This window comes from Tachyglossus aculeatus, chromosome 3 (genome assembly GCF_015852505.1).
Source record: "Tachyglossus aculeatus isolate mTacAcu1 chromosome 3, mTacAcu1.pri, whole genome shotgun sequence".
In the NCBI taxonomy this organism is placed as follows: Eukaryota; Metazoa; Chordata; class Mammalia; order Monotremata; family Tachyglossidae; genus Tachyglossus; species Tachyglossus aculeatus.
In genome coordinates this window covers 60992380-61007613 of record NC_052068.1, presented here as the reverse complement: position 1 = coordinate 61007613, position 15234 = coordinate 60992380, and the positions used below count along the sequence as shown (strand labels likewise).

The window sequence follows — 15234 nt, the reverse complement described above, 5'->3', positions numbered from 1 at the left end:
GGAACAAGTTGCTGGGCTCAGTCGCCTATTTGTGGACCAGCAGTGACATCACTTGGTCTGTAGGTCATCTGACTCTGAAGCACATAGGAAGGGGTGGGGAATTACTAATAATTAGTAATAATTATTGCATTTGTTAAGTGCTTACTATGTGCCTTGCACTGTACTAAGCACTGGGGTGGGTACAAACAAATCGAGCTGAGCACTGTCCCTGTCCCACATGGGGCTCACAGTCTCAATCCTCATTTTACGGATGAGGTAACTGAGGTGCAGAGAAGTGAAGAGACTTGCTCAAGGTCACATAGCAGACAAGTGGCAGAGCCAGGATTAGAACCCATGATTTTCTAATTCCCAGGCCCATTCTCTATCCACTGTACCATGCTGCTTCTCTGGCTGTTGGCTTTTGGGCCCCCAATTTGGGAATATGACGAATGCCGTCTTCCAGGCTGTCAACCTGAAGCCTTCCCAACCTACTTGCTGTACCTCAATCTCATCTATCTTTCCTCCAACTCCTTGCTCTTGTCCTCCCTCTGGCCTGGAACTCCTTTCCCCGTCTTAATGGTATTGATAATGGTGGTATTTGTTTAGGGCCTTCTGTGTGCCAGGTACTGTAATAAGAGCTGGGGTAGATAAAAGATAATCAGGTTGGACACAGTCCCTGTCCCACTTGGGGCTCACAGTCTTAATCCTCATTTTACAATCGATCAATATAATCAATATCATTCTTAAATGCCAGACCATTCTCTATTAAAGTCCCATCTCCTCCATTAAGTCTTTCCCGCCTAACCCCTCCTTCCCTCTATTCCCTTTCCCTCGTGTCACCCATGTAATTGGCTCTGTATCCTTTAAGCCCCCTTCAGACCCACAGCACTTGTATACGTTTCCGTAATTTATTTTAATGTTCATCTCCCCCTCCCTACTATACGTTCATGGTGGGCAGGGAACATGCCAAGCAAGTCTTTTTGTATTGTACTCTCTCAATCAATCAATCAATCAACTGTATTTATTGAGCTCTTACTGTGTGCAGAGCACAGTACTAAGCGCTTGGGAAGTACAAGTTGGCAACATATAGAGACAGTCCCTCAAGTGCTTAGTACGGTGCTCTGCGCACAATAAGCACTCAGTAACTATCAATCAATCAATCGTATTTATTGAGCACTTACTGTGTGCAGAGCACTGTACTAAGCGCTTGGGAAGTACAAGTCGGCAACATATAGAGACAGTCCCTACCCAACAGTGGGCTCACAGTCTAGAAGGGGGAGATAGAGAACAAAACAAAACATATTAACAAAATAAAATAAGTAGAAGAGATATGTACAAGTAAAATAAATAAATAGAGTAATACCTACCATTGATTGATTCTGAGTATATTGAACGCATCAAAGGAAGGCTGCAAGGTGCCCTTTCAGTCGTAAGCCATTGCAAGATGGACAGGTGGGCACCTAGAGCTGGGGAGAAGTAGTGGAGGCAAGATGAGAACCCACTCCTTCCGTCCACTCATTCTATCATATTGATTGAGCGCTTACTGCATGCAGAACACTGTACTAAGTGCTTGGGAGAGCACAATGCAACAATAAAGGCACATTCCCTGCCCACAGCGAGCTTAGAGACAATGAGCTTACAGTCTAGAGATGTGTAATGCAATGTGGCTCAGTGGAAAGAGCCTGGGCTTTGGAGTCAGAGGTTATGGGTTCAAATCCCAGCTCTGCCAATTACCAGCTGTGTGACTTTGGGCAAGTAACTTCTCTGTGCCTCAGTTACCTCATCTGTAAAATGGGGATTAAGACTGCCAGCCCCCTGTGGGATAACCTGATCACCTTGTAACCTCCCCAGCGCTTAGAACAGTGCTTTGCACATAGTAAGTGCTTAATAAATGCCATTATTATTATTAATAGTATTACACATCTTCCTACACCTCAAATACTTCCACTGGCTGCCCAACCACCTCCACATAAAATAGGAACTCTGTATAATTAACTTCAAGCAGCTCACCTCTTCCTATCTAATAACCTCGCTAATTTCTACTGAGAACAGGCAATATATCTCTTTCATGTTTTGTACTTCCCAGGTGCTTACTAGAGTGGGTGCTAAGTAAATACTATAATAATAATAATAATAATAATAATAATAATAATAATAGTAGTATTTGTTAAGTGCTTACTATGTGTCAAGCACTATTCTAAGCACTGGGGTAGATACAAGGTAATCAGTTGTCCCACATGGGCTCATGTACCCCATTTTACAGATGAGGTAACTGAGGCACAGAGAAGTTAAGTGACTTGCTCAAGGTCACACAGCAGACAAGTGGTGGAGCCTGGATTAGAACCCACATCCTCTGACTCCCAATCCCCGGCTCCTTCCACTAAGCCATGCTGCTTACTACTATAATTAATGGTATTTATTGAGCACTTACTGTGTGCACAGCACTGTACTAGACTGTAAACTCATTGTGGGCAGGGATCATGTCTGTTGTTTTATTGCATTCTCCCAAGTGCTTAGTACAGTGCTCTGCGCACGGTAAGGGCCCAATAAGTACGATTTGACTGCCGGACTAAATTCCGGGAAAGAATGCATGGGTGGGAATTTAGGTGGCTCCTAAATCCACAGGGATTTCCTAATCTAGTACTACTACTGGGACAGGGACTGTGTCCATCCCGATTTTGCTTGAATCCACCCCAGCGCTTAATACAGTGCCTGGCACGTAGTAAGTGTTTAACAAAGACCACTATTATTATTATTACTACTAGTAGTACTGAGGTAGGTGTTGTGTGGTCTTGGATGGAGTAGTTGATTGTGGATAAAGGAAAATTGTTCTCCATGCTGCGTCTGTGTTCTCATGCCGGCTGGCTCGTGGTGCCAAGCACGGGGGATGTGGAGGGGCTGAAGAACTAAAATAAGTAAAATTAATCCATTCCTCTCCAAATTCCCTGAGTGAGTTGTCTATATCTGCTGCTTCCAGTTCCTCTCCTCTGATTCTCTGCTTGGCTCCCTCTGATCTGGCTTCCATAATAATAATAATAACGATGGCATTTATTAAGTGCTTACTATGTGCAAAGCACTGTTTTAAGTGCTGGGGAGGTTACAAGGTGATCAGGTTGTCCCATGGGGGGCTCACAGTCTTAATCATCATTTTACAGATCAATCAATCGTATTTATTGAGCGCTTACTGTGTGCAGAGCACTATACTAAGCGCTTGGGAAGTACAAGTTGGCAACATATAGAGACGGTCCCTACCCAACAGTGGGCTCACAGTCTAAAAGGGGGAGACAGAGAACAAGACCAAACATACTAACAAAATAAAATAAATAGAATAGATATGTACAAGTAAAATAAATAGAGTAATAAATATGTACAAACATATATACATATATACAGGTGCTGTGGGGAAGGGAAGGAGGTAAGATGGGGGGATGGAGAGGGGGACGAGGGGTAGAGGAAAGAAGGGGCTCAGTGTGGGAAGGCCTCCTGGAGGAGGTGAGCTCTCAGTAGGGCCTTGAAGGGAGGAAGAGAGCGAGCTTGGTGGATGGGCAGAGGGAGGGCATTCCAGGCCCGGGGAATGACATGGGCCGGGGGTCGATGGCGGGACAGATGAGGTAACTGAGGTACAGAGAAGTTAAGTGATTTGCCCAAAGTCACACAGCTGACAATTGTCGGAGCCGGGATTTGAACCCATGACCTCTGACTCCAAAGCCCAGGCTCTTTCCACTGAGTCACGCTTCTTCTGCTTCCATCCCCTTTGCTGCACAGAAACCGCCCTCTCAAAGGTCACCAATGATCTCCTTCTTGCCAAATCTAACAGCCTCTACTCCATCCTAATACTCCTCGACCTCTCAGCTGCCTTCGACACTGTGGACCGCCCCTTTCTCCTGGAAACATTATCCAACCTTACCTTTACTGACACTGTCCTTTCCTGGTTCTCCTCCTATCTCTCTGGCTGCTCATTCTCAGTCTCTTTTGTGGGCTCCTCCATTGCCTCCTATCGTCTAACTATTGGAGTTCCTCAAGGTTCAGTTCTGGGTCTCCCTCTATTCTCCATCTATAATAATAATAATAATAATAATAATAATAATGGCATTTATTAAGCGCTTACTATGTGCAAAGCACTGTTCTAAGCGCTGGGGAGGTTACAAGGTGATCAGATTGTCCCATGTGGGGCTTACAGTCTTAGTCCCCATTTTACAGATGAGGGAACTGAGGCACAGAGAAGTGAAGTGATTTGCCCAAAGTCACACAGCTGACAGTTGGCGGAGCCGGGATTTGAACCCATGACTTCTGACTCCAAAGCCCGGGCTCTTTCCACTGAGCCACGCTGCTTCTCTACCCCCTCCCCCCAGCCCTACCTCCTTCCCCTCCCTACGGCACCTGTATATATGCTTGTACAGATTTATTACTCTATTTTACTTGTACATATTTTCGATTTATTTTCTTAATGATGTGCATCTAGCTTTATTTGTATTTATTCTGATTACTTTGACACCTGTCCACATGTTTTTTTTTGTTGTCTGTCTCCCCCTTCTAGACTGTGAGCCCGTTGGTGGGTAGGGACCATCTCCATATATTGCCAACTTGTACTTCCCAAGCATTTAATACAGTGCTCTGCACACAGTAAGCGCTCAATAAATACGATTGAATGAATGAATGAATGAATGAATTCACGTGCTCCCATGGCTTCAACTACCTCCTCTATGCAGATGATTCCCAAATCTACATCTCCAGGCCTGATCTCTCTCCCTCTCTGCAGTCTTACATTTCCTCCCACCTTCAAGACTTCTCTACTTGGATGTCCCGCCGTTATCTCAAACTTAAACTTGTACGAAACAGAACTCCTTATCTTCCCACCCAAACCCTGTCCCCGCCCTGATTTTCCCATCACTGGAGGCAGCACCACCATCCTTCCTGTTTTGCAAGTCCGAAACCTTGGCGTTATCCTCAACTCATTTCTTTCATTTAATGCACATCTATCAATCTAAATCACTATCAATCTGTCACTAAATCCTGTCGGTTCAAATCCACCCTCTCCCCTCCATTGTAACTGCTATCACTTAAATCCAAGATTATCTCACCTTGATCACTGTATCGGCCTCCTTGCTGACCTCCCAGCCTCCTGTTTCTCCCCACTCCAGTCCATACTTCACTCTGCTGCCTGACTTGGGCGGGCATCCAAAAAAATAGCAACCATTAATAAATAGTTATGGTATTTGTGAAGTTCTTACTATGTCTCTATATGTTGCCAACTTGTACTTCCCAAGCACTTAATACAGTGCTCCTCACACAGTAAGCGCTGAGTAAATACGATTGAATGAATGAATAATAATTATGGCATCTAAGTTCTTACTATGTGCCAACCACTGTTCTAAGCACGGGGCGGGGGATGTTGTATTTACTATTATATTTATTTTGTTAATGATGTGCATCTAGCTTTACTTCTCTTTATTCTGATGACTTGACACCTGTCCACATGCTTTGTTTTGTTTGTCTCCCCCTTCTAGACTGTGAGCCTGCTGTTGGGTAGGGACCGTCTCCATATGTTGCCAACTTGTACTTCCCAAGTGCTTAGTACAGTGCTCTGCACACAGTAAGCGCTCAATAAATACGAATGAATGAATGAATGGATCATTTTTTCTACAAAATCATCATGTTTCCCCACTCCTCAGGAACCTCCAGTGGTTACCCATTCACCTCTGCATCAAACAGAAACTCCTTACCGTCGGCTTTAAAGCACTCAATCACCTTGTCCCCTCCTACCTCGCCTCACTGCTCTTCTACTACAACCCAGCCCACACGCTTCTCTCCTTTAATGCCAATATACTCACTCTACCTTTATTTCATTTATCTCACCACTAATCTCTTGCCCATGTCCTGCCTCTGGCCTGGAACACCCTCCCTCTTCATAGCTGACAGACAATTACTCTCCCCACCTTCAAAGCCTTATTGAAGGCTCATCTTCTCCAAGAGGCCTTCCCTGACAAAGCCCACATTTCCTCTTTTCCCACTCCCTTTGGCGTTGCTCTGATTTGCTCCCTTCCCTTGATTTGCTTCCTTTCTCATTCACCCTTCCCTCATCCCCACCATACTTATGTATATATCTGTAATTTATTTATTTATAAATATATACATAAATATATAAGTATAAATGTCTCCCCTTCTTGACTGTGAGCTTGCTGTGGGCAGGAATGTGTCTACTAATGCTTCGTACCATGCTCTGCCCACAGTAATCAATCAATAAATATGTTTGATCTAGCTGTCCCTCCATGAACTCAAGGCTCCCTGCTCTCCTGCCATCCAGTAGGCAGAAGAGGGCTCAGTGACTTTCACCTAATTTATTTATTTTTCCTTTAGCTTTTCAGTGTTCCTACCGTGGAGGAGAACTGAAGATGTCCCTGAGGGGCGATCAGAGAGTTGACATCAGTGGTCAAGCGGTTATCGTCTTGGCAGGCAGTTTGACAGTCTGAAGGCCGAAGGGTTAGGATTCATGTTACTCCCAAATACTGTTCTATTGTATTCTCCCAAGCGCTTAGCACAGTGCTCTGCAAACAGTAAGCGCTCAGTGAATATGACTGAATGAGTAGGTAGTGATGCAGCAGTTATACAAGCCCGGGTCCATGATGCTATCCCCACTTTGGATTTCAATTTGCTCCTGGCTCACGGACTTTAGGGGCATCATGAAGTCATGGGACCATATCCACCATAGCTTCTCTGTCTCCAGTGGCAACGTAGTTTCTCTTTCCTGATGGGGTCACAGGGCAATAGAACCAATCAGCCAGTCATCATTGGCCACCCAGCACCCCCAACCCCACCCCAAGGCCCTGGGATTTGTGTGGTTCTGCCTGAATTCCTTGGTTGGACCTAGAACCGTTCTTGAGATATTTGGATGGCATGAAAAATTGACAGCCGGTTTCATTTAGCGTGTGTCTCAGTGAGAGAAGTAATTTCTCTCTTACCTAGTTATCCTCCATATCAAAAACAACAAATGCACTTTGTATGTGCGAAAATGAGGATAAGAATGTTCAGAGAAGCTAATGTTAAACCATTTTAGTGTTCAGAATGTGGGTTCTAGCTCCCCTCCTGTAGGAAAGATAAAGGTTAAAAATGACGGTATCTCCAGCCCTTAAAACGAATGTAATCCCTGCTGCTGTTGTAATATTTTAATAAAGCAAGTTAATGCTACTTTACGATTTTTTTTTTTTTAATGGCATTTGTTAAGCGCTCAACACATGCCAGGCACTATACTAAGCACTGGAATGGTTATGGGCAGGAAATGTCAGCTAATTCTGTTGTACTCTCCCAAGCGCTCAGTATAGCGCTTGCAATGCACATAGTAAGCGCTCAATAAATACCACTGATGGATTGAATAAACCCTGTGCATTTTGTCATGGATTGAGTAAACCCCGTGCATTTTGTCTATTATCATCTGTGCTGGTTGAGCATCTTCTCTGAGCAGAGCACTGACTAGGCACTTGGAAGCAAGCAATTAATTCATTGTCGTATTTATTGAGCGCTTACTGTGTGCAGAGCACTGTAGTAAGCACTTGAAGTACAAGTTGGCCAACAACAGGCTTGCAGTCTAGAAGGGGGAGACAGACAACAAAACAAAACATATGGACAGGTGTCAAGTCATCAGAACAATTAGAATTAAAGCTAGATGCACATCGTTAACAAAATAAATAGAATAGTAAATATGTACAAGTAATAAAGTAAGCAATAAATAGAGTCCCAGGCCCTCAGATAACAGATAACACTACTGGTCTGAAACATCTGAGAACAATTCTTAAATTTTTTTTTAACGGTATTCCTTAAGTGCTTATTATGTTCCAGGCAATGGACTAAGCACTGAGGTAAATGCAAGCTGATCAGAGTTCATATCCCACCTGTCTTAATCCCCATTTTACAGATGAAGTAACTGAGGCCCAGAGAAGTTAATTGCCTTGCCCAAAGTCACACAGCAGTCAAGTGACGGAGCTGGCATTAGAACCCAGGCCCCCTGACTCTCGGGCCTGTGCTTTATCCGCCTGGCCACGCTACTTCTCTAATTTGTACTAATCAATCAATCAATCATATTGAGCGCTTACTGTGTGCAGAGCACTGTACTAAGCGCTTGGGAAGAACAAGTTGGCAACATATAGAGACAGTCCCTACCCAACAGTGGGCTCACAGAGATGCCTGAGGAATGGGGGAAGATTGAGGAGCAGAAGTATCCCTACCTTGGGAATGGGGTGCTGAGAGTTTATGGTCTTCCTCCAGGACATACACCTGAACCAGTGTCAGTCAGTCATATTTATTGAGTACTTACTGTCTGCAGAACACTGTACTAAGCGCTTGGGAGAGTATAATATAACAGAGAAGCAACATGGCACAGTGGATAGAATATGGGCGTAGGAGTCAGAAGGTCTAATTCTAATCCTGGCTCTACCACATGTCTGCTGTGTGAACTTGGGCAAGTCACTTCACTTCTCTGGGCTTCAGGAACCTCATCTGTAATATCAATCAATCAATCAATTGTATTTATTGAGTGCTTACTGTGTGCAGAGCACTGTACTAAGCACTTGGGAAGTACAAGTTGGCAACATATACAGTCCTACCCAACAGTGGGCTCACAGTCTAAAAGGGGGAGACAGAGAACAAAACCAAACATACTAACAAAATAAAATAAATAGAACAGATATGTACAAGTAAAATAGAGTAATAAATATATACAAACATATATACAGGTGATTATGGGGATTGAGACTGTGAGCTCTCCGTGTGACAGGGACTTGTCCAGTCTGATTTGCTCGTATCCACCCCAACGCTTGGTACAGTGCTTAGCACATAGCAAGCATTTAAAAATACCACTATAATAACAATAATGATAATAACAGACACATTCCCTGCCCACAATGAGTTTGCAGTCTAGAGATTACAGTTGCTTCTGGGTTGTATGGGAGTCCCGTCATATACCGCTGAAGCTCTGGGGCTCTGTTGAAGATGCCAGAACTCCAGCATAGAACCCGGGCACTGCCCAAAGATGTCAGCCCGCTGTTGGGTAGGGATCGTCTCTATGTGTTGCCAACTTGTACTTCCCAAGCGCTTAGTACAGTGCTCTGCACACAGTAAGCGCTCAATAAATACGATTGAATGATGAATGAATGGCAAAAATTAAGTCCTGCATCCTAGGGAAATTGCTTTAAACCTTTTGAACTCTTCACTCAAGCTTGAATGTTAAGAGGCAATGTGGCCTAGTGGAGGGGGAAAAGGACTAAGCAGAAACTGGGCCAAATGGAAAAAGCAATGGCTTAGGAGTCAGAGGACCAGGGTTCTAATCCCGACTCTGCTATTTGTCTGCTGTGAGACCTCGGGGGAGTCCCTTCACTTCTCTGGGCCTCGGTAACCTCATCTGTAAAATGGGGATTAATACTGTGAGCCCCATGTGGGACATAGACTGTGTCCAACCTGATTATCTTATATCTACCTCAGCACTTAGTAAAGTGCCTATCACATAGTAAACGCTTAACCAATACCATTAAAAAAAAAAAAAGATCTGGATGCTAATCCCGGCTCAGCCTCTTACATGCTGTGTGAGTTTGGGAAAGTCAGTTAGTAATAATAATAATAATAATAATGGCATTTGTTAAGCACTTACTATGTGCCAAGCACTGTTCTAAGTACTGGGGGGATACAAGGTAATCAGGTTGTCCCACATGGGGCTCACAGTCTTAATCCCCATTTTACAGATGAGGTAACTGAGGCACAGAGAAGTGAAGTGACTTGCCCAAAGTCACACAACTGACAAGTGGCAGAGCTTGGATTAGAACCCATGACCTCTGATTCCCAAGGCCATGCTCTTTCATAAATGCCATCATTATTATTATTATTTCCTCTGAGCCACGCTGCTTAACTGTTCTGTACCTCAGTTTCCTTGTTTATAAAATGGGGACTAAATGCCTGTTCTCCCTTCCCCTTAAACTTTGAGCCCCACGTGGGATAGAGACTGTTTGTGATCTTGGATCTACCTTGGGTTTGGTGTAAAATAAGGGCTTAACAAATACTCCAATTATTATTATCATTACCAATAACTGTAAGATGGTTATTCCCCCCAAGACATCCAGTGGTGAAAACAGAAGGAATTCTCATTGACTTGAAATTGCTTGGGTTTTTTTTGTTGTTTGTTGTTTTGGGGTTTTTTTTGTTCAACACTTACTGTGTGCAGAGCACTGTTCTCAGAGCTGGAGTAGATCAAAATAATCAGGTTAGACACAGCCCTGTCCCACGTGGGGCTCAGAGACTATTTCCCTATTTTACAGATGAGGTAACTGAGGCACAGAGAAATGAAGCGACTTGCCCAAGGTCACCCAGCAGACAAGTGGAGGAGTCACGATTAGAACCCAGGTCCTTCTGACTCACAGGCCCGTGCTCTATCCATTAGACAATGCTGCTCCTCCTTGGTTCTGTGTTTTGGGTTTGCTTGCTTGGTTTGGGTGGGAGATATTTTCAGGCCCTATGCATAAAAACATCTCTGTAAAACAAATATTATGAAAGGGCCCATATTTCAGTTGAATTTTGACTTGAAAATAAAGAGTGAAGTGTTCACTTGGGAACACAATTAGGAAACTAATTCACCAAGAAGACTCTTTTCCATAAGAGGGTGGCTGTGTTTAGCATTTGTATTGTGTTGTAGTTCTCAACCAAATTGCTATTTAGCATTTACAAACCATCCATTTATAGTCAATGAACCTAATTGTTTCAAGACTCAAGTTTACTCCCAGCTAGTGTGTTAGGCATTTGGGGAGAAGGATTAATTAACTCTTTTAGACGGCCTGGACATTTGGAATGAAGTAAATGTAATGGATGGGATTGCAGGAAAGTTTATTTTGCTGTCATAATAATAATGATGGCATTTGTTAAGCGCTTATTATGTGCCAAGCACTGTCTAAGCTCTGGGGGGGATACAAGATGATCAGGTTGTATATGTATGTATAAACATATGTATATATGTTTGTACATATTTATTACTCTATTTATGTATTTATTTTACTTGTACATATCTATTCTATTTATTTTATTTTGTTAGTATGTTTGGTTTTGTTCTCTGTCTCCCCCTTTTAGACTGTGAGCCCACTGTTGGATAGGGACTGTCTCTATATGTTGCCAATTTGTACTTCCCAAGCGCTTAGTACAGTGCTCTGCACATAGTAAGCGCTCAATAAATACGATTGATGATGATGATGATGATGATCAGGTTGTCCCACATGGGGCTCACAGTCTTAATCCCCATTTTACAGATGAGGTAGCTGAGGTCCAGAGAAGTGAAGTGACTTGCCCAAAGTCACACAGCTGACAAGTGGCAGAGCCGGGATTATTCATTCATTCATTCAACCGTATTTATTGAGCGCTTACTGTGTGCAGAGCACTGAACTAAGTTGGCAACATATAGAGACGGTCCCTACCCAACAGTGGGCTCGCAGTCTAGAAGGGGGAGACAGACAACAAAACAAAACATATTAACAAAATAAAATAAATAGAATCCATGACCTCTGGCTCCCAAGCCTGTGCTCTTTCCACTGAGCCACGCTGCTTCTCAACTAAACCCCTATGTTTAGTCTAGTGACTAAACGTCATTGGGATTGCCTGTGTGATTTAGCTCTCAAACACACCCACTGATCTGCAAACTTGTCTAAACCTAATCCTTGGGGTCAGTGAATTTATAACTTTGGGGAAGGAGAGAAGAAGATGAAGAGGGGTCCCATTCAGAGGTGGACCCCTATTCAGGGGTGATGGCTCAGAAATACCAGAGAAGCAGCGTGGCTCAGTGGGAAAGAGCCCGGGCTTTGGAGTCCGAGGTCATGGGTTCAAATCCCGGCTCTGCCAATTGTCAGCTGTGTGACTTTGGACAAGTCACTTCACTTCTCTGGGCCTCAGTTGCCTCCTCTGGAAAATGGGGATTAATCAATCAGTCAATCAATCATATTTATTGAGCGCTTACTGTGTGCAGAGCACTGTACTAAGTGCTTGGGAAGTACAAGTTGGCAACATATAGAGACAGTCCCTATCCAACAGTGGGCTTACAGTCTAAAAGGGGGAGACAGAGAACAAAACCAAACATACTAACAAAATAAAATAAATAGAATAGGTATATACAAGTAAAATAAATAAATAAATAAATAGAGTAATAAATATGTACAAACATATATACATATGTTTATACATAGATATACAACCTGATCATCTTGTATCCCCCCCAGAGCTTAGACAGTGCTTGGCACATAATAAGCGCTTAACAAAATCGTCAGGACGAATAGAATTAAAGCTATATGCACAGCATTAACAAAATAAATAGAATAGTAAATATGTACAAGCAAAATAAATAGAGTAATAAATCTGTACAAATATATACAAGTGCTGCGGGGAGGGGAAGGAGGCAGGGGATGAAGACTGTGAGCCCCACCGTGGGACAACATGATCACCTTGTAACCTCCCCAGTGCTTAGAACAGTGCTTTGCATATAGTAAGCGCTTAATAAATGTCATTAAAAAATACCAAAATAATCATTATTGATAATAATGGCTTAGTGGAAAGAGCAACGACCCGGAAGTCAGAAGACGTGGGTTCTATCCCAATTCTGCCATATGTCGGCTGTGTGACCTTGGGCAAGCCACTTAACCTCTCTCGGCCTCAGTTACTTCATCTGTAAAGTGGGGATTAAGACTGGGAGCCCCACTTGGGACAGAGACTGTGTCAGACCTGATTACCTTGTATCTACCCCAGTGCTTAGAACGGTGCTTGGAACATAGTAAGCACTTAACAAATAACGCAATTATTATTATTATTAGTAGTAGTAAGGGCCTAAGAGTCAGAGGCTTTGAAGGTGGGGAGCGTAATTGTCTGTTGGATATGAAGAGGGTGGGCATTCCATGGCAGAGACAGGAGATGGGCAAGGGGTAGGTGGCAAGATAGATGAGGTTGAGGCACTTTACTAAGCGTTGGGGTAGATACAAATGAATCAGGTTGGACACAGTCCATGTCCCACATGGGACTCACAATCATAATCCCCATTTTACAGATGAGGTAACTGAGGCACAGAAGAATTGTAGTTTTCCATTTACATCTCCCCTCTCCCCCCCGTTTCCCTAATACTACTACTACTAATAATAATGATGGCATTTATTAAGCACTTACTATGTGCAAAGCACTGTTCTAAGCACTGGGGAGGGTACAAGGTGATCAGGTTGTCCCACAGTCTTCATCCCTATTTTACAGATGAGGTAACTGAGGCCCAGGGAAGTTAAGTGACTTGCCCAAAGTCACACAGCTGACAATTGGCGGAGCCGGGATTTGAACCCATGACCTCTGACTCCAAAGCCTGGGCTCTTTTCCACTGAGCCACGCTGCTTCTCTAATAAGACAACACAAATAGTGAAATTCACCTGGGGAGAGGGGGGGTCATACCTAAGGCTGAAAAGGTGCAGTACGGTGCTCTGTACACAGTAAGCGCTCAATAAATACGATTGAATGAATGAATGAATGAATGAAAAGACCAATGCAGGACCCACAGTCCTAGCCACAAAGTGTGTATCCAATAAAAAGATGGTCTCTTGTACTGTCATGTTTGATGTTTGCAGTGTCAGCCTGTTATTTTCACTTTTAATAATGATGGCATTTGTTAAGTGCTTACTATGTGCCGAGCACTGTTCTAAGCGCTGGGGGAGATACAAGGTAATCAGGTTGTCCCAAGTGGGGCTCACAGTCTTAATCCCCATTTTACAGATGAGGGAACTGAGGCACAGAGAAGCCAAGTGACGTGCCCAAAGTCACACAGCTGGTCAGTGGCGGAGGTGGGATTAGAACCCATGACCTCTGACTTCCAAGCCCGAGCTCTTTCCATTATTCCACACTGCTTCTCTACCTCTGTGTCTCAGTGATTCTTATGAAGTTTCTGCTTGAATAAAGTTGCTCCTTTCTTGCTTAACTCTATTTCACACTGGTCAACATGGCAACTGCTTTCCATTTTTCAGCTGGGATGCAGCAGGTATGAAGCTTTGTTTTCCCATGTCCTTAAAATATTTCCACTGTCCTCCTTGCTCTCAGTTTTAATAATGATGATATTTATTAAGCACTTACTATGTGCCAAGCACTGTTCTAAGCACTGGGGTAGATACAAGGTAATCAGGTTGTCCCACGTGGGGGCTCACAGTCTTAGCCCCCATTTTCCAGAAGACAGAACTGAAGCCCAGAGAAGTCAAGTGACTTGCCCAAAGTCACACAGCTGATAAGTGGCAGAGCTGGGATTAGAACCCATGACCTCTGACTTCCAAGCCTGTGCTCTTTCCACTAACCCATGCTGCTTCTCTGTTTTCTGATGCAACAGGATATGAGAAAGTGAAAGATATGGGAATAATGATAAGAGAATTTGGTAGTGCTGTTGGACTTTTTATGGTATTTTAGTGCTTACTACGTTGGAGGCACTGGGGTAGTTACAAACTAGTCAGGTTGGTTACAGTCCGGGTCCCATGTGGGGCTCTCAGTCTTAATTCTCATTTTACAGATGAGGTAACTGAGGCCCAGAGAACTTAAGTGACTTGCCCGAGATCACACAGCAAAGCAGAGGACATTACCTTGTTAATCTTGGACATTTGTTCCAATTGATATCCCATTTGATCTGGGGTAGATCCCAGAGTCCACCCTTCAAGTGTGTGACTTGGCCCCTGAGATTTTCTCTCAAAGGCCGGCTGTCTAAACTTAGATTTAAACCACCCAGCCTCGATTCTGCAAACTCCTATCAAACTGGGATTCTGCCTTTATTCTCCAGTATCTCAGGGTTGACTGACAATTCCCTACCTGGGTGTTTTGACCCCTGTGGTGTGGATAAGCTTTCCCCTAGCTATCTAAAATTTCTAACTCTTGCTTTCTTTTTTTCACTTTAGTTTATTAAAATGCATGCACAGTACAATAAAGCAATAGGAATGAAGACCACGACTGTAATAATGTCCCAGTGCCTGAGAAATGACTATTGAAAGGATGACCAAAACATCTGGCAAGCCAGTTTAATTCTCATGCTTCAGTTGCCTCATCTGTGAAATGGGGAAAATATACCTGTCAGTCAATCAGTCAATCATATTTATTGAGCGCTTACTGTGTGCAGAGCACTGTACTAAGCGCTTGGGAAGTACAAGTTGGCAACATATAGAGACAGTCCCTACCCAACAGTGGGCTCACAGTCTCCTCACTCATAGTCTGTGAGTCCTGTGTGGGACAGGGACTATG

At 43.5% G+C, this 15234-nt stretch overlaps 1 protein-coding gene across 1 annotated transcript in view; it reads left to right on the top strand.

The window, feature by feature from the left end:
- The window catches only part of PBLD (phenazine biosynthesis like protein domain containing), a 40927-nt gene extending 34185 nt beyond the window's left edge, over positions 1 to 6742 (top strand). Inside the window, exon 9 of the mRNA XM_038744354.1 lies at positions 6337 to 6742. Coding sequence (XP_038600282.1) covers positions 6337 to 6449 — 113 coding nt within the window. The 3' untranslated portion in view covers positions 6450 to 6742. The remainder of the gene's footprint in view (positions 1 to 6336) is intronic.
- The last annotated feature ends 8492 nt before the right edge of the window (positions 6743 to 15234 follow it).